The sequence below is a fragment of the Thalassophryne amazonica genome, chromosome 17 (genome assembly GCF_902500255.1).
Source record: "Thalassophryne amazonica chromosome 17, fThaAma1.1, whole genome shotgun sequence".
Lineage (NCBI taxonomy): Eukaryota > Metazoa > Chordata > Actinopteri > Batrachoidiformes > Batrachoididae > Thalassophryne > Thalassophryne amazonica.
Genome location: NC_047119.1, coordinates 50,779,708 through 50,799,528, shown reverse-complemented (window position 1 = coordinate 50,799,528; position 19,821 = coordinate 50,779,708). Strand labels below are relative to the sequence as shown.

General features: G+C 40.9%; 1 protein-coding gene across 1 annotated transcript in view; it reads left to right on the top strand.

Annotated features, from left to right (window-relative positions):
* Window positions 1–405: 405 nt before the first annotated feature.
* The window catches only part of man1b1a (mannosidase, alpha, class 1B, member 1a), a 55,115-nt gene continuing 35,699 nt past the window's right edge, over window positions 406–19,821 (top strand). The window contains 9 exon segments of the mRNA XM_034192166.1: window positions 406–662; window positions 2,808–2,949; window positions 6,949–7,057; window positions 10,358–10,563; window positions 14,186–14,319; window positions 14,523–14,629; window positions 15,056–15,247; window positions 15,476–15,624; window positions 16,886–17,074. Coding sequence (XP_034048057.1) covers window positions 2,848–2,949; window positions 6,949–7,057; window positions 10,358–10,563; window positions 14,186–14,319; window positions 14,523–14,629; window positions 15,056–15,247; window positions 15,476–15,624; window positions 16,886–17,074 — 1,188 coding nt within the window. The 5' untranslated portion in view covers window positions 406–662; window positions 2,808–2,847.

Sequence of the window (19,821 nt, the reverse complement as noted above, 5' to 3'; positions counted from 1 at the left end):
CTCAAAAAAATATGAATATTTGAGGGAATTTGAATCTAAAAGAATTTTACAGCAATGTGATTTCACGAGGAAAGAAGGAAAAAGAATTTGATTGCAAGAAACTGTGCATAGTACTTCTGTACGTCTGTTAAATCGGTCTAGATGCAAGCTGTATTCAATAACTAAGACAAGTGAGGGAAGCCACCAAGACACCATAAGGAAACCTAAGGATTCGGTTCAGTGGCTGTGATTGGAGGAAGTGTGTGACTACTTTTGTCTGTCAACAGTCACACTTCATGTATATCTATAAATTTCAAATATGGATTTGTCATTTCAACACGACTTAAATATCGGTATGCAACGTCATCACAATTAGGGGGCGGGGCTGTACTGTTAACGTGACCTCAACACGTGATACGTCACGTGACGAGCAGCAGCGCTGAAGCTGTTGTGTTTCCGCTTCTGACGCTGTCATAAGCACGTTTTTCTCGCATACGTTTAATTTATAGTTATTTAGATAGAACGTGGTGCTGGTCGGTTCTGTTCACATTCGAGCTTGGTTGGCGTGTTTTTTTGGAATACAGTCGGAATAAAGCAGTTTATAGCATCTCTTAGCTGTAGCTATGTGAGCTAGCGTTTTGGCTAAGTGGAGGAGGAAAGAAAATCAGACGAGCGACACAAAGGTAAGGATTTGAAGCACTCTGTGTTTATGTTTTTATTACAACCTCAGTCCTTAGTAAGTCCCTTCAACCTCTCCCTTGTTTCACTCCGGGTCGAGCCGAGGTGGATCTGCGTGTTGATTTGGCACAAGTTTTACGCCGGATGCCGTTCCTGATAATCCATGGGCCAGTAGACAATTTTGATTTAATCAGTGACACTTAAAATGGCAACACAAGACTCACAATCCATTATCCTCTGTGTGCTATGGCAGACACAAAATGTATGGTGGCCATCCAGGGCGCCGCCAGCTATGAGAATGAAGAATTACACAGGGGTCAAAATTTAAAAATGCGCCAGTCACGTTGAAAGTATACCACATTATCTGTCTGATCATCATAAAGATTCAAAAAAGGAATATAGTAAAACTCGCATATAATGGATTCAGCTCCAGCAAATTTTGTCCATTAAAATCGAAATCCGCATGTATAACATGCACAAATCAGTTATATGTATGTAATGTATTACTTACAGCCAGGAGGTGCTGTATGTTCTATGGGGAATTCCCAGCACCAATTAGGTTAGTATATCCTTGATTAAAAAGCCTGACCTTGAATCGTGACCTGCTTCATTTCATAACCGGATCAAAACGGCTCTGAAAAAATGAACACCAGCCTTAAACAAGCACCGGACATCATGTGCATTAAAAAAAAAAAGATTATATTTGTTTGAGTCACTCTTTTTTTCCTAAGTTAACTGCGGAGTGGTACCTTAAAATCCTCAACCCTGATTTATGCTTCTGTAACTCTGTGGCCATGCAGTGACATCAGCAGTTCTCTTTCATGTCTTTGTGCAGTTTGCCGCATGGCAGTGGCTTTTTATGGATTAATTTGTCCCCCAACATGTTCCACTTCTTTATACAATCAACCTCTAAACCAACGACAGGCTGCGTACCGTTTCCTCCATGAATTGCAGAATATTTGAGTCTTTTTCTTACTCCGTGTTGTGAAGTTGGTAATATTTGCAGACTTTTCTGCCAAACATATTCAGTCCATGATTTAAATGTAATCAGCGGGTACGCTGCAAAAACTTTTAAAATATGAGGGGAGAGGAATGAGTGAAAACATAAAACATAACATAAAAGAACTGACGGCTGCAGAGAACAGTGCATAATGATATATAATGTATGTCTTGCAGTGATAGCCACCTTTCTGAGATATTGCAGCATTTGAAACCTCAATAGGGTGAATTGATTGCTGGCTATGGAGAGTGTTGCTTTCCATAGCTACGGCATCTCGGCTGAACGTAAAAGTAACTAATCACAACCCTTTGCTGTGTCCGTCATTTAGCAGGTGTACGTCAGGCTACAGAGAGGGTTCGCACCCGTGCAGAGGGCTCTGATTTAAGTGGTTTAAATCAGGTTTAAAGCACTCTTCTTCACCTCTCTGTCACACTTTCCATTACTTTGCATAATTGCAAGTATTTAACTAATTTACTTTCACCACCTCTACTCCTTTGCTATTTCATTATTCACCCATGCCCTCCTGTTCACACAAATGTACTCAGTCTTGTTCCTTCTGACTTTTATTCCCTGTCTCTCCAGAGTGTATCACTACCTGTCTAAGCTAGTCTCAACCTGCTCTGTAGTCTCACTACAGATCATGGGGTCATCTGCACACGTGTTAGTCCATGGAGACTCCTGTTTGATCAATGTGTGCATCAAAATTGCACGCGAGCAAGTTAAGAACTGATCCTTGATGTACTCCCACTTCCTGTTCAATATTGTGTGTAACTTGCAATAAATGAAAAATATTGAACCAACATAATTTCTGGCTCTTCGATTTTCCCCTGACATACCACAATTTGACCAAAAACACAAATGTTGAACTCCTTCCACCAGATTCCCACTCTGCTCACTGAAAAAAAAAAAAAAAAAAAAAGAAATTAGCATTTCAAGATCAAATCTGTCATGGTGTCTGCAAACAAAATTAATTTGCACTTGCATTTATCCTAACAGCAGAAAGACTGACAAATCCCACTGTAAACATTATCCTTATTTACAGCCTTCATTATGCCAATAATTTTGTCAAAGTTATGCAGAAGAGGATTTTATCACATATAATTTGACATTATGATCAACCTAATTATTTTTCTTTTTCTTCACATTTCAGAAAGCAGCTTCTATGACCAATTTTCCATAATAGTCGGAGGATGTACCCACCATCCAGAAAGGACTTCATCTCTCTGACAGTCAGTGACCCTCACGGCCATAATTACAATAATGGTAAACATCGGAGACGTTCCTGTTGGAGGGTGAGTGCTGAAGTGCCAACATCAGGATCACTGTAGACTGGGTCCAAAAAGAACTGACTGAATCAAGAAGTGTTATACTGTATTTTCTGAAACATAAATTGCACTTTTTAAAAATTCCGACCCAAGTGGTTCAGGTGTCGTATTGGCTCAACAATATCTTAGTTCAATCTAAGCTGTTTCATTCTCACTGATGCATGATAAAGCAGCACTGACATGCAGTTTTAAATTATTTTACCTCATATCATCTAGAACATCATTGTTTTGATTCTGCACAGCTGTGAAAGGCAAATTTATTCTACTATTGAATATCGGTTCAAAAAGTAAAGTCCCTTCGGTTGCTCCATTGTTTGCACTTGGGGTCGCCACAGTAGATCCGAGGCAGATCTGCGTGTTGAGTTGGCGCAAGTTTTACGCCGGATGCCTTTCCTGACGCAATATCACGTTACATGGAGAAATGTAGCGGGGGGGAGGGGGTTTGAACTGGAACCTTTCACACTGAAACATAGTGCACTAACCACTTGGCCACCACCCCTGCGGCTTATTAAATGTCATTTCAAATAAGTTTAATTGAATATTGTTAAATCAGTTTAGCATGCATTGCTATGCAGTTTCAAATTTTGAATAACTGTCCTCACTGTGGTTTGACTTCTATGTCTTGAATTGAAAGTTTTTGTAATGGAAATTAGTACAGTTTTTCCTGATACGATGACCCTAACTCTGTAAATATATAAAATACAAACATTTTTGTGAGCAAATATGGACTCTATTCATCCTTAAAATTGTGCTCATAATGCACTATTTGGTACCACATTTTCAAAAATTCTTCTCCAACAGTTTCAGATTTATTTTTTTACTTTTTGACCTCACCCTACTTGCATGTCTGGAATAATAGAAACTGGGTCATTTTATTTTTTTTCTGTTTGGATGTGATTTTATTTTTTATTAGCCTGTTCTAAATATGGAGAGAAAATCAAGCAATTTTTAAAATTTCTGCTCATCCTTTTTTGACCAGGAAAAAGAAACTGTGTGTATTTTAATCTGTTGTATCTTAAAATATTTCTGTTGATTCTGATGGTTTTCTTAGCTGTCTCCACCTTAAATCCTCAGACACAATCAGAAAAGGGTTTCTGTAAGAAGATGAATGTGAACATCTTATAATTTGGCTGTTTAAAAAAAAAAAAGTTCTGTCAGTTTTTTGTTTTTTTTTCTCTTGCTTTACTCCCTGCATTTGTAGAAAACATTACTGGATGTGTGGAAACAGAAATGTCTGCTTAACACTCACATTTTCAAGTATTTTTGCAGAAACAACAGGCGAGTGCCTAAATCCATTCAGTGGTTTCATTTGAAGTTTTTAAACTCATAAGATTTTTTTTTTTTTTCTGCACAGTTTTGCAGTTGTCTTTAAAATCTGCTCCAAAAACATGGTCCTGATGTATAGCAGTTATATGTGACCTTCCAGACCTCACTGTGATGTCCAGTTTAATTCAAATGAAGGGAAATACACACCAGATGGCGTCGTCACCACTGGAAGATGGCACAGGTCACAGAAATATAAACGGTTGCTGTAGCTGGTAGAGGAAATTCAGAGGTTTGGGCATTTATGTAAGACCTTATTAAATTACATTGATTAAGTACAAGTGTTGCAGTGCTTGGTGTTACATCCTGAAATTTCACACCATAGAGTACCCTGGAGCCAGAAGGGTGTGTGTCACAAGCTCTTGTTGTCAGAGTCCTGGAGACATGAAGATGTAATATCATGCTGCAGTTCGCTGAACGTGTTGGACAGATTTGAATGAAAATAGCTGGCGAACGTGCTATTTGCTGCTTTTACGTGCACTGACTCACTGACATTACATGAGGAGGACTTGGAAAGGCTGGTGTGTTGAAGCCATGATGTTTGACTGTAACACAGTTTTGGAATGTGAAGGTGTGATAAAATGTGATTATTGCAGTGAATGAATGAATAAGATGAATATTAATGAATGAAGATGCTTTTTGGGTAGAATACTTTTTTTTTTTATCTTTCATCATAAAGTGTTAGTTGTGTGACTGTATGAGGTAAAAAAGCAGAAGTAAGGTGTTTTCTGGAATGAAGATTGTCTGCTCAGGCGAGGTTCAGCAGTTTGGTGTTGCCCAGGTGTTAAGTGGCCGGTGTTTGGTCTCCTTGTTCCTTTGGCTTAGACTCTGTGCTCCCTTGTTAGTTTGCTGCTTCATTTATATTTAAGCTGACATTATATTTCTTGCTGATGACCTGTAGAATTTTTGACCAAAGAGCAAAAAATTTGAGAGGATGAAAATGGCTCTTCATTTTGAGAAACTGGTTTGTTTTATTTTGGAAGGTATAACGATGACTTGTCAAAGGGAGATCATCAAGTAGGAGACACATGGACATCATGTGTAGTCGGTTTTCCGAGAACATTTTTTTTTTATGATGATAATGGCAGTCAATATTTGTCAAGAAAAATGTCAGATTAATTGGTTCCTGCATCTCCATTGTGGCCATTTGCTGAGTTTTTTAATTTTATCTCTTAAGCTTGATTGATATTTTTATATTTACAGTTGTGCTGAAACGTTTATATACCCTGGCAGAATTTTTGCTTTTTTGGCCATTTTTAAGAGAATATGAATGACAACACAAAAACTTTTTTTCACTTATGATTAGTGGTTGGGTGAAGCCATTTATTGTCAAACAACTGTGTTCCCTCTTTTTAAATCAAAATGACAAGAGAACTACCCAAATGACCCTGATCCAAAGTTTACATACCCCTGTTCTTAATACCGTGTGTTGCCCCCTTTAACATCACTGACAGCTTGGAGTCTTTTGTGGTGGTTGTGGACGAGGCTCTCTGATGGTGAAGCTGCCACTGAATATGTTTTGGACTTTATTTACATCAATTACAAAGAAATATGAACAGTATGGCACTCTATGATAAATCTGCATGGAGTAGACAGTTCTCAAAAACAGAGTGACTGTGCAAGAAGGAGAAGAGTGAGGAAAGCCATCAAGACACCCAGACAACCCAAGAGAAGTTATAGGTTTATGTGGCTGTGATTGGAGAAATTGTGCACAGTGCAAGCTTTGCATTTTGCATCACCACTCTTAGCTTCATAGTGGAGTAGAGTAGAGAAGGATTTTCTTTCACCACAACAGATCGAATCCAGGCTTGCATCTCAGATGTACCTTCTGGCAATTTGTAGCTAAACTTTCAGGTCTTCTTTTTAAGAAAATCCTCCTCTATACCACTTCATCATGAAGATGGATAACTGGTGATACAAAAAGCAAAGCTTGCACTGTGCATAATTTCTCCAGTCACAGCCATGTAAGCCTATAACTTCTTCTGGGTTGTTTGGGCAACACACAGTATTAAGAACAGGGGTATGTAAACTTTGGATCAGGTTCATTTGGGTAGCTCTCGTCATTTTGATTCAAAAAGAGGAAACACAGTTGTTTGACAATAAATGGCTTCACCCAACCGCTAATCATGAGTAAAAAAAGTTTTTGTGTTGTCATTCATATTCTCTTAAAAAATGGCCAAAAAAGCAAAAATTCTGCCAGGGTATGTAAACGTTTGGTCGTAGAATAATTGTTTGTGATCACTAGCAGCAGTACAGTGGCTTAGTGGTTTAGGACGATTGCCTCACAGCGAGAATGTGCTGGGTTCAAATCCGACCTGGTCTTTCTGTGTGGCGTTTGCCCCCCCCCCCCCAACCATATTTAGAAAAAAATCTACATTTCGATACTGTGGCACATTTTATTTTTGTTATCCCTTTTTTTAAATTCTTTTGCTTTTAATTTATAAATTTCAATTTATTGACTTAATCTCTTCTGTGATACACTCTTAAGCCTCTCTATGACTTGCACTCTTCCATGTAGAAGTAAATCATTAAATGATTTTCTGGATGTGTTGAGACGAGGACAGTTCGGGGTGTAATGCTGTGGACGGTCCCCTCAGATGGCTGTGATTTTTAATTCAAAGCCATTTGTGTGTCTGTGAGCAGAAATGGAAACAGCTGTCTCGGCTCCAGAGAAGTCTCATCCTGTTTGTTTTGGCTCTGCTGCTAATATCTGGTCTGATGTCTTATCCGAGCATGACGGAGCAGTGGAGAGGTGAACACACACATACAAGCTCCATTTGTCATTAGTGTTTGCGGTGATGTCATTGTGTGACAAAATCGATGTTGAGTTGTTTTTGTTGTGATGATGAATTACAGGAAAACCACATGAGGTGCTGTGATGGTTAGATTGTTTTTGTGTTAATATGTACGAGGTCTATTAGAAAAGTATCCGACCTTATTATTTTTTTCAAAAACCATATGGATTTGAATCACGTGTGATTACATCAGACATGCTTGAACCCTCGTGGGCATGCAAGAGTTTTTTCACGCCTGTCGGTTATGTCATTCGCCTGTGGGCAGTCTTTGAGTGAGGAGTCGCCCACCCTCTCGTCGATTTTTTTCATTGTTTAGGAATGGCTCAGAGACTGCTGCTTTGTTTGATCAAAATTTTTTCAAAACTGTAAGGCACAACTGAGTGGACACCATTCGATAAATTCAGCTGGTTTTCGGTAAAAATTTTAACGGCTGATGAGAGATTTTGGTCTGGTAATGTTGCTGTAAGGACGGCCCACGGCGCCTGACGGCGATCTGCCCACGGCACCTTCGAGGCGGCAGCGTCTCACCGTTTCAAGTTGAAAACTTCCACATTTCAGGCTCTGTTGATCCAGGAAGTCGTCAGAGAACAGAGAACTTTCAGAAGAAGTCAGCATGAGGACTTTATTCGGACATTCCATTGTTAACGGACATTTTGTAATGAAAGAACGTGCGGGCAGAGTCGCATGTCGGGCCGGACCCGACCGCGGGGGGTCGCGACAGGAAAAACACCTCTGTTGGAAACCTTAACGGGCAAGTTGGAACATGTCCAAGCTGTTAAACAATTTCTCAGTTACTCACTTGTTGAAAGCCATCAAAAGCCGCCTGAATTTTACAAATGGTTTTCAACACGGAGGCGTTTTTCCTGTCGCGGCGCACACAGATTTGCCGAGTCGTCACGGAAACGACTCGGCGAATTTGCACGCACGTCTTTCATTAAAAAATGTCCTTAAACAGTGGAATGTCCGCATAAAGTCCTCATGCCGGCCTCTTCTGAATCTTCTCTGTTCTCTCACGACATCCTGGGTGAATTAAGCCTTAAATTAGGATGTTTTCAGGTCGAAACAGGCCGACGACGGCGCCTGGAAGCGCTGCACGACATCCTGCTCTGTGGGAAGTCCTTACACCGACAGAAACACCCCATAATCTCTCATCAGCCGTTAAACTTTTCACCGAAAACCAGCTTAATTTCTCGAATAGTGTCCACTCGGATATTCCTCACAGGTCCAGAAAAATTTTTGATAAAGCAACGCGCGCCGTCTCGAGCAGCGTGTGAAACAAAGGAATTCAGCTGAGAGGGCGGGACCACATCTCACTCAAGGCCTGCCCACAGGGAAATGACGTCACCGACACGCGTGAAAAAACTCACGCATGCGCACGAGGGCTCAAGCATGATTGGTGTAATCGCACGTCATTCAAATCCATATAGTTAAAAAAAAAAATAAAAGGGTCGTTTTATTATCTAATAGACCTCGTATATGCCTGTTTAGATCTGTTTCAACGCTATTAAAGTGTGTTGGGTAACAAAGCCAGAAAACAATGTGACAGAAAAACAAGCTCTTCAGCATTCACAACCTGCACCTCAGTTGTACGTTTGACTGGAGCTGTGGTGCACGAAGCGCACAGCACTGAGTGAAAAGACACACACCCAGTTTTACTGTTCTCCAAAACAACAGGTGGCATTAGTGAGAAGGTACTCACAAAATGAGAACCAGGTTAAAAAAATATTAATTCTGTGTATTTTATTGCATTAAAAGTGACAAGAACCCATAAATAACATAAAATAACCAAATCTAAGCTTAAAATAGTAATTTAGTAAAATCACTTTATTCGACATGTCTCATTTCACCAAAAATAAAGCATTTGCTCTATCCAGATCTGTTAAAAAACAAAAATGTTCCAGCTCTTCAGTGCAACAAGAGCAAGGAAAGAACAAGAGAAAGTAGAACAGAAAAACAAACATACCAGTACTGACAGTAGTATAAGTATTTTTCCTCTCCCAGAATCTTTGTAAAACAAATTATGAAAGAAAGTCAGCTTCTCTTCCCCCCCCCCATAACTTATGATGTTACAACAGTTACACTGCTCAAAAGACAGTTAGTTCTCTGTGTGTAGCTGTCACTCCATGATGATTTCGCCAGCGTATGCTGACAGCCCCATTTCCACCGAGTGGTTCAGGTCCATACTGCGTGGTATGTTACGTGTCAGAACAGTTAAGTCTGGCTTGGTTTGCATTTTTACCGCTGGCAGAATCCTTTTGTTTAGCAATGAAATTTTATTTTTGTTTTGGTGGATCATGGGATTTATTTTCATCACAGAAAGAGTGGACTGATGCCTGTGATAAATGCTGACATGAATGAATGAGCCACTGTTGTAACTCTTAACTTTTAAAATAAGTAAAAAAAAAAAAAAAATTTGTTGTCACAAAATGCCGGCGTCCTTTGGTTCAGGCTGAGATATGCTACGTTTCTTCAGCCACAACAAGGAAAGTATTTTCCAAAATCGGGATGCTTCATGTGGATATGTTTTGTCAGGCTGTGATGATGAATCTGACTGACACGAACAGGTAAGATTAAGACTTTATATTTACTCCTTGTGTGAATGGTTTTAATATTTTGTAACAGTCTGAACTGTTCAGATGAGGACTGCAGCTCAGTTCTTCAGTCAATCAATGGACAGCTTTATTGGACATATTTCCAATTATGAGTAACTTAGAAGAAACGTGTCAAAAATCGCATAACTTACCTACATCTTACGGTCCACGTATGCGGGAAGTATGAGCCATACGCTGGCATACGTCGAAAATATTGTGCATGCCCAAATTTATTTGAGGTACTCACCATATTACAATATATATCAGCACACTTCAACGTGAGCTTAACTGACACAAACTTATCCATAACTTTTATTAGACGTACACCCGCATATGCCCAGCCTATGCCAGCATTTTTAATATGGTTGGCATACGCTGGCTAAATCATCAAGGTGTGACAGGGTTAGTACTTTCAGCCATAATTGTGTTGCTTTTGTGAAGGTGCAGGACTTGCAGGTGCAGTGAAAACAGAGCCCATAGTGAGTTAAAAATGTCAGGGAAGCCAAAAAAAAAAAAAACCCCTCCAGAAACTGCTTTGGGTTTAGAAAATTTTAAAATGCCCAGATTCCTGTTTGGGTCTGTGAATCTGACACATTGATCATCTTGGAGATAAATGTTTGACGATGACATGAGTTTGGTTTTTTGTTTGTTTGCTGTCTGTTGGAGGTCTGTCTGACAGAGAGGACTGGCTGGACCACAATGACGGGGACTTGAAGGCTGTACTTCCGGGTGTGAAGCCTGTGTTGGGGCCCCTTCCAGTCAGGGCTGCGGCCCCGGTGGCAGGTTCAGACCTGGTACCAGCTGTGGCTCCAGATGCTGTGGCAGATCCCAGAGTACCAAATGTCCCCATTTTTCCTAAACCTCCCATCAAGGTTGGAGTTTTTATTTGTGCTCATTTGTCGTATTTTGGAATGACTTGAACTGCAAAGTTAGTCTTGTATTAATTTGTCACACTCACCTATCACTCATCTTCAGCTGCTTATCTGTGATCGGGTCTTGGAAGAAACACCTCCAGCAGGGGGAGCCCAGACTTCCCTTTCCCAGGCCACATTAATCACTCCAGACTAGTGGATTTTGAGGGTATCCTTGGCCAGTGTGGAAATGTTATCTCTCTACCTAGTCCTGGGTCTTCCCTGTGGTCTCCTCCCAACTGGTCATACCTGGGACATCTCCCTATGGAGGTGTCCTTACCATATGCTCGAACCACATCAGCTGGCTCCTTTCAGTGTGAAGGAGCAGCGGCTCTAACTCCAAGCTCCTCACGAATAATTGAGCTTCCCACTCTATCTCTAAGGGAGATCCCAGCCACCCTTCTGAAGAAACCCAGTTTGGCCCCTTGGACCCACGATCTAGTTCCTTCGGTCATGACCCAACCATCATGACCATAGGTGAGAGCAGGAATGAAGATTCACCAGTAGATTGAGAGTTTTGCTTTTTGGCTTAACTCAATTTTTGTCACAACAGTGCAGTAAAGCGAATGCAATACTGTCCCTGCTGCACAGATTCTCTGGCCAATCTCATGCTCCATTGTCCCCTCGCTCGTGAACGAGACCCTGGGGGACTTGAACTCCTTCATACTCCTTCTGTCACAAACAGGATTGGTGACGAGGCTCCATCCTGGTGGAGGCCAACCTCCATCAAAAACGAGTCTGACTTACTGCCGAGCACCCAAATACAGCTCTTGCTCTTACAGAGATTGGATGGCCCTGAGAAGGGACCCCCTCTCTCCATACTCCCGCAGCACCTCCCATAGCATCTCCCAGGGTACTCGATCATACGCCTTCTCCAAGTTCACAAAACACATGTAGACTGGATGGGCATACTCCCAGGCACCCTCCAGGATCCTTGTGAGAGTGAAGAGCTGGTTGGTTGTTCCACAGCCACTACGGAACCCACATTGTTTCTCTTCAATCTGAGGTTCAGCTATTGGCCGTACCCTCCTTTCCAACATCCTGGAGTAGACTTAACCAGGGAGGCTGGGTAGTGTGATGCCCCTGAAGTTGGCAAACACTCTCTGGTTCCCTTTTTTTAAATATGGGGACATCACCCCAGTTCACCCACATTTTATGTTCAATCCTTCTTCCAAATTACAGCAGATTAATTTTTTTCCCTCAAAATTGTACTTACAACACCCCATAACAACTACATGAGAAATGTTTTTTTTTGCAAATTTATATAAAAAAAAAAAAAGACATCACATGTACATAAGTATTCACATCCTTTGCTCAGTACTTTATTAATGCATCTTTGGCAGCAATTAGAGTCTCAAGTCTTCTTGAATATGATGCCACAAGCTTGGTGCACCTATCTTTGGGCAGTTTTGCACATTCCACTTTGCCGCACCTCTTAAGCTCCATCAGGTTGGATGGGGAGCGTTGGTGCACAGCCATTTTCAGATCTCTCCAGAGATGTTTAATCGGATTCAGGACTGAGTTCTGGCTGGGCCACTCAAGGACATTCACAGAGTTGTCCTGAAGCCACTCTTGGTATCTTAGTTGTGTACTTTGGTTGTTGTCTTGCTGAAAGATGAACCATCACCCCAGTCTGAGGTCAAGAGCGCGCTGGAGCAGATTTTCATCCAGGATGTCTCTGTACATTGCTGCATTTATCTTTCCCTCAATCCTCCCAGTTCCTGCTGCTGAAAAACATCCCCACAACATGATGCTGCCACCACCATGCTTCACTGTAGGGATGGTGCCTGGTTTTCTTCAAACATGACACCTGGCATTCACACCAAAGAGTTTAATCTTTGTCTCATCGGACCAGCTAATTTTGTTTCTCATGGTCTGGGAGTCCTTCAGGTGCCTTTGGGCAAACTCCAGGTGAGCTGCCATGTGCCGTTTTTCTAGGGAGTGGCTTCCATCTGGTCACTCAACCATACAGGCATGATTGGTGGATTGCTACAGAGATCGTTGTCCTTCTGGAAGGTTCTCTCTCCACAGAGGAATGCTAGCGCTCTGACAGAGTGACCATCGGGTTCTTGGTCACCCCCTTGACTAAGCCCCTTATCCCTAATTGCTCAGTTTAGATGGGCGGCCAGCTTGAGAGAGTCCTGGTGGATCCGAACTTTTTCCATGATGGCGGTCACTGTGCTCATTGGGACCTTCAAAGCAGCTGAAATGTTTCTGTACCCTTCCCCAGATTTCTGCCTCAAGACGATCCTGTCTCGGAGGTCTATAGACTAGGTTTGGGTGTCGATAATCGGTTATTTTTGGGTATCGTTAAGAAATTATTTGATCCACCGACATCAATAGCCTTTCTGATTAACGATTCCTTTATCAGTCCTTCAGAGCGGCCGTTATTTTTGAGGGTGTTCGTTGGTAAAATGATCATTTCAGTTGATTACAGAGCCTGCGGCTCTGTAATCAACATCTTCTGCAGTGCGACTCCACTTTGAAGGTTGAACCAATGAAGCAGTGCTCCGAACTGCTGCTTCGTTCGTTCATTGCTTCGCTGCTCTTCAGAAGGAGCAAGTGCGGTTCTTAGCCCCTCTCAAAACCATTAAAATATGTTGATTGTGAGTCACTTTTGTGTGGATTAAAGTCACTAACTGGGACTCTTGTTGCAGTCAAGAAATAAGAATTGTCCTCCGTTCCCTTTGCACAGCTCCAAACGCTTTGGCGCTCTCTTCTGATTCACGTTAGAGTCTGGTCGGAATTAATAACTTCAAAACGAATTGCAGCTTTAAATAAAATGACACCTCTTTCCAAACGTAACACAGACAACAACTACAGTCAACTAAAACTTTTTTTTTCCCTCCCAAAATGAGATGTCCTACGGTCTTCATGAATTACATCCTGACGTGCGGCACAGCTGCAAGAGCTCAGCTCAGAGTTATGGAGTGATATTCATGCAGAATCAATAATTGTATCTATCGATAAAATCTAATCAGTACCTATCCCTACTACAGACGATTCCTTTGACTTCATGCTTGGTTTGTGCTCTGAAATGCACCGTCAACTGTGGGACCTTATAAGTAGACGTATATGCCTCTCCAGATCATGTCCAATCAACTGTATTTACCCCAGGTGGACGCCAATTAAGGTGTAGAAACATCTCAAGGACGATAGTGGAAACAGGATGCACCTGAGCTCAATTTTGAGCTTCCTTACAAAGGCTGTGAATACTTATGTACATTTGATTTCTTATTTTTATTTTTAATGTTTAAAAAATTAGCAAAAATCTCAAAACTTTTTTTTTTGTTGTCATTATGGGATATTACGTGTCACATTTTGAGGAGAAATGAGTTTCATCCATTTTGGAATAAAGCTGTAACATAACGTGGAGAACGTGAAGCGCTGTGAATACTTTCTGGATTCAGCGTACGTAGTTGCAGTACTGTTGAGATTTTCTTGCTTTTTCTTTTACTTGTGTATGGAGACAGTACCATTTGTGATCTATGCCAATATGGAACATACTTTAAATATTTTCATGCTTTTTCAGTTGTCGTCCTTCATAAATACATGTTTTTGGTGCCTTTTTTTTGTCTTGTAGAAAAGGACTTTCCCAAACAAGAGGGGTCCACCAAACCTACAGAAAGGTGGTAATGTGTCCAATTTAGCTGGGGTAGAAAAACAAGACCTACTTCAAGATGAAGAGGAGGAGAAAGGAAAAAAGAAAATTGTCAGGTGAATAGTCTTTCCTCGTGACTTTTGAGTAATAAAAAAAAAAAACTTTTGTAATTTTGTACAGAACATGTGTATGAAACCTTTTCATGATCTGCGTTCAGAAGTGATTGTTTTGCCCTCTATATTTATTGGGAATAAGAGTCATATTTAAAGGGTGTAAAGGTCAAAGTGTGTAATAGTTATTGTTGCGTTTTGGCACACAGTTGGCGTGGAGCAATGATTGAAGCAGACCAGGCTCCAGAGCCATCGCCCTCAGCCAATGAGAAAGAAGCAGCTCCAGCCAGCCCTGGTGATGCTGTTCCACCTACAGGTCAGTGTCTTCATTGGTGAGATATATGTAATATACCATAGAAGTGTCTGCCACCTGCTGGACATGTGGGATTGTTGCAGGGAATAACTTTATCATGATGGAAATTAGGAGCAGGTGTGATTGAAGTTGCATGTGGTGGTAAATAACTTTCATTTCCATAGCCTAGGACTGGTGGCCTCTGCCCCCCCCCCCCCCCCCCAAAAAAAAAATCATGATTAGTTTTAAGTAGTCCAGCTAAAAGTTCTTGTTCAGGGAAATGACGAAAGTTGTGGTTTAGATCTGCTGCAGTGCATATTTCCCTTTTAATCAGATATGTTTTTAAGTTTCTGCACGCTGTTTAAAAGCTCTGGCCTTCTTTTGTTCAAATTTTGAATCTGTGGAAATGGATTGAACGTGCCAATGCTTTCTGTGGATCCTTATTTTAAGGTTCAGGTGGGCCTGTGGACAGGCTGGAGGCAGTTCGTCAGGTCTTCAGTCATGCGTGGAAAGGCTATAAGGACTACGCCTGGGGTCACGATGAGCTCAAACCTGTTTCCAAGTCCTTTGGCGAGTGGTTTGGACTGGGCTTGACGATCATTGATTCTCTGGACACAATGTGGATTATGGGACTGAAAGAAGGTGCTGTTACTTCTTCATTTCCTCAGTTTGTTTTAAAATGTTCAGAATGGGCCAGAATGCTTGTTCTTAATTGGGGACAATGGTGAAGATCACATTTCATAATATGAATTTTCACAACAAGGTTAAACTAGACTGGTTCCACACTGGCTTTTTAGTTTTTCCTGACAGCATTTAGAACCATTTTTTTTCTCCATTTACCTTATGTCTCTCTTTTTTGTCTCCGTGCAGAGTTTGAGGAAGCAAAGATGTGGGTGGAGAAAGAGCTGTCTTTCAACAAGAACGTGGACGTGAACCTCTTTGAGACTACAATCCGTGTTCTTGGGGGTTTGCTGAGTACCTACCACCTAACAAAAGACAAACTCTTTCTTGAGAAAGCTGTGAGTCCAACCATAACTCTGGGTTTGTCTTGCTGTTTTGTAATTCTTTTAAAAGATTGAACTCAGAAAACATTGGCTGTTCATGTTGACTCTGTGTTGTTGGGCTCTGGGGTTTTTATCCACTTTATTAAAAACTGTCTAATGGCTCCCGTGGGCATGAACAGTAATCTGACATTGACCTTCAACCAAATGATTGACTTCTTGCTGACCTTGTCAGAGCAATTCCGGAATCCAAACTGGCTTGAAAATCAAATTCTGTGACCTTGATCTTTGACAAAAGGAATTCTTTAAAGGTGATTGTACCAAGTTTTATAGACCTGGGAGAAGGTGCCCAATAAAAAAAAAAAAAAAAAAAAAAAGTGGCATGACCTTCACCCCAGTGATTGATTTTTGTCAAATTTGGCTTTGCTAGGTAATTCCAAGTTTGGTGCAAATCCTTCTGGAAAAAAAGCCTTAAGATTTTTGACCTTTGATGCCTATAACCTTGACCCAATAATTGACATTTGGTAAATTTGCCCTTATTTGGACATTCCCATACATATGCCAAGTGTGTGTGTTGGGGGGATAATATTTTGAGCTTTAACCCCAATAACCTTCACCTTTCCCATAGTAAATTTTTAAAGGGCAGTTCTGTAGTTGACTGTCATCCACATGTGATGTTTGGTGACAAATTGAAAAATTTCCATTTAACCTTTGCTTGAAAAAAGCCGAGGCGTAAAACTGCTTTCAGAAAGTAAAAACCCTCCCATGTGTTGCTTCTACCTGTGCACCTAAAACAGGCGATCTCAGTAATTAGCTCATCCATCTGCCTGAAGAGCTAAACTAATTATAATCAGCTTGTTTATTAGGAAGATGGAACAAATATGTGGCTGGACTGTTACTTTCTGAAGCTGGAGTTTTACACCTCTGGAAAAAAGCCATTTTTAAGGTGTATTGTGGTGTTGAACTTCATCCACGTCAGGTTGGTGGGAATCGCCCTAAGGCCATGGGAGGAGTTGGGAAACAAACACGTCAAATTCTATTGTGATATATTTGCTTGTGCTGATGAGTTATGGAGGTCTGTTTAATGATGGGTTCTGAGAAGTGTTAGACCCTGTAGGAGTGCCAGATAAGTACTAGATAGATTTGAAATTTCTTTAGCAGGATGAGAATTATTGTTACAGGGACGTTTATAATAAAAAAATGAAAAAAAAAAAATATATATGTATATGTGACTCTCTTCCCCTCAACTGTACTTCTATTTCTTCTTTCCTGTTTAAAGAAAGACCTTGCATCCAGGTTGATGCCTGCTTTCAAAACGCCTTCAAAGATCCCGTTCTCAGATGTGAACATGGGGAAGGGAACTGCCCACCCCCCTCGCTGGACATCAGACAGCACGCTGGCCGAGGTCACAAGCATTCAGCTGGAATTTAGAGAGATGAGCCGTCTTACCCAGGACCCACAGTATCAGGTCAGGGCTTGGGAAAGGTTTACAGAACTGCAAAATGGACATTGTGATTGTAATATGTTTTTATACAGTGTGCTTCAAATGTTGCCTTTGTCTTCACGGACGACTTCAGTTAGAATTACACATTTTAAGCTTTTTAGGCCTGAATCATTGTTCATTCATACATCATTGCTGTAGAGTTGTTTTCTGTCCTCCTGATAATAGAAAGTTCAGTAATCGCTCTGCTTTTCGCTGTGGTTTGATCTCCACCAGCTCTCGGAAAATTGTCTTTGATATACTTTACAGAATTATAGTTAAGTGCATCTGCTGTCTGATGCTGGGCATTTTAAAAAAGTACTGCAGGCTTTTTGAGAACTTGTTTGATGAAGAGGGCTACGTTGCTGCCAGAAATGTGGTCAGTGATTGAACCATAAATGTGCAGTAAAACCTGAGATGTGATGTAATACCCTCTATTGGTGCCGAGTTGGTCCACTGAATTCTGCATTTCTCTCAGAGATGGACTCCTTTTACATTACTTTGCAATTAGGTTCCCTTGAGATTCCCATTTCTCTAATGGAGGAGGTAGAAAATGACTGACGTCTTACCCGAACTTGGGGCAACTGCTTTTCTATTTCACTTCTGTACCGCTTCTCTCTTATTGCAAGTAGGAGGAGAATGAAACTAACCCTGCGCATTAATATTTTTTACCAACTTTCTTGAATGGGCATGCAGTAAGAACAGTGTTGGGCTTGTGCATTAATTCTGTAGAAGCCAGGTTTTTCTCGACCCATAGTTCTCAAACTGGAGTACACAGGCACCCTCTGTTGGTACAGCGAGTAACTGGAACAAACTCAAATTTTTTTTTTAATGCTGTAATTAAGTCACCTGCTTTATTTCAAATAGAATTAAGGCTAACTCAATGACTTTTAATTGAATCGATACTTCCCACAGACTATTCATAATGGATTTAACGGCTTTACAGCTTTGACATTTAAATGAAACTGATCTGAGACCGCTCTCTGCTAAAAACAAGGTGAAATGAAGCAATGCTTCATAAGTCGGGAGGTGAAATGAAGCAATGCTTCGTAAGAGTCGGGCTTGGCCATAGAAATATAATATGAGAGTTGTATCTGTAATATAACTCCATGGCTGAGCCATAGAGTTATGGGGTTGGCTCTGTAAAGCCATGGTCACAACCCGCCGTACTTGCACGTGCATGCAGTCTACTTGCAAAAACGTGGGCTAAATTTGGAGATCCGTACGTCATAAGTACTGCCTCAGTACGAATTTAGGAACACGCAGACACGCTGTAGAGGTTTTAGTGCATGCAGAACTTTCGCTGCGGATTCACCAGCAGTACAGATGACGCACGTTGTGAGTACTGCCTCAGTACAGATTCAAAGCAGCACATTTTCATTCAGTTACTGTTAACCAAATCTGTACGTAGGCATTACGGATTACGGCACTCACCACATACTATGGAGGTCGACAGACTTGCATGCACAACGCAGCTTCTCACTTGAACTTGGACTTTATTTCCAAACGTCAGCAACACACTCCACAGCTTCAGTCTGTTAACTAGCTATAACTTTTCGAGGCAAGTAAACACTCGTACAACTGACCGCTGCAGGTTGGACATGCTCATGCATTGCCAACGCCGAAAAACATCTGTCGCTCCGGTCCCGCTCATAAAAAAGAAAAGTGAGTCAGTTAATTATTCTCAAGCTGTTAACACATGGTTCTTTTTTTTTTTTTTTATTCAATTTCCACGATAAGGATTTGAATTATTTCCAAACATTGTCTTCCAAAACAAGGGTGTCTTACGTGGACAACAGTTTCTGTCAGAAGTGTGATGATGAATCCGTCTGAAAGGATGCAACAGGTCAAAATAAGACTTTTTATTTACTGTGTGTGCTGCTTCACATGATGCAAACGTAATGTCAAGGGCCACAATTCAGCATTCTGCTCACGACGGAAATTAATGCAACCCGTCGGTCCGGTTGTGTCATGCGTAGTTATCACATTACATGGTAACATATGTCGCATCATAGAATTCAGTGGACAACGACATTGTGTGACCTTTACTTTACCGACCAAGCATTCAACACAGTCAAAACAATTTTATTAGATCAACCACTACTTATCTTTTGACCCCTGTACAAACTGAAATTGACCTTTGTCACCATTCTTGCTGTTTTTACCGCATAACTCCATAACATTCAGTCATAAATAGTCCAAACTCAACATTGTTGGAATATTTATGATCAAATAATGTGATATAGTTGTCAATATGATTAGAACATCTTTTAATTTTGACCACTGTGTAATTATTGAAAATTCAAGTGGCAGTTGTGCGCCCCCCCCCCCCCCCCCCCCCCCGAGTAATGTCTAAGGAGTATTTGGTGCTTATATCACCATTTGCAGGATTGTTTATCTGCTGCATGATCTAGACAATAACTTAATAACATGAACTGCTAATGAGGATGAACTCATTGGGCAGTGATTTACTTTCATGCACCACGTCAGTTGAAAAGCAGCTTTGTTTTGTCCGCGTAATATCCTGTAACCATGCTTGCTATATCTGCCAAGTATAATAGCATCAGATATTTTAGAAATGGAATTAGAGAGTTTTCCTTCTATAATTACCCCATCACATATATTACCTCTGATATTTTTTGTTATCAGTTCAATAGCACCCTTCAAAATATCATGTTTGATACCCATGACTTAGAATTGCAGTTATCAACAGTAAAAACCTCTGACAAGCTAAC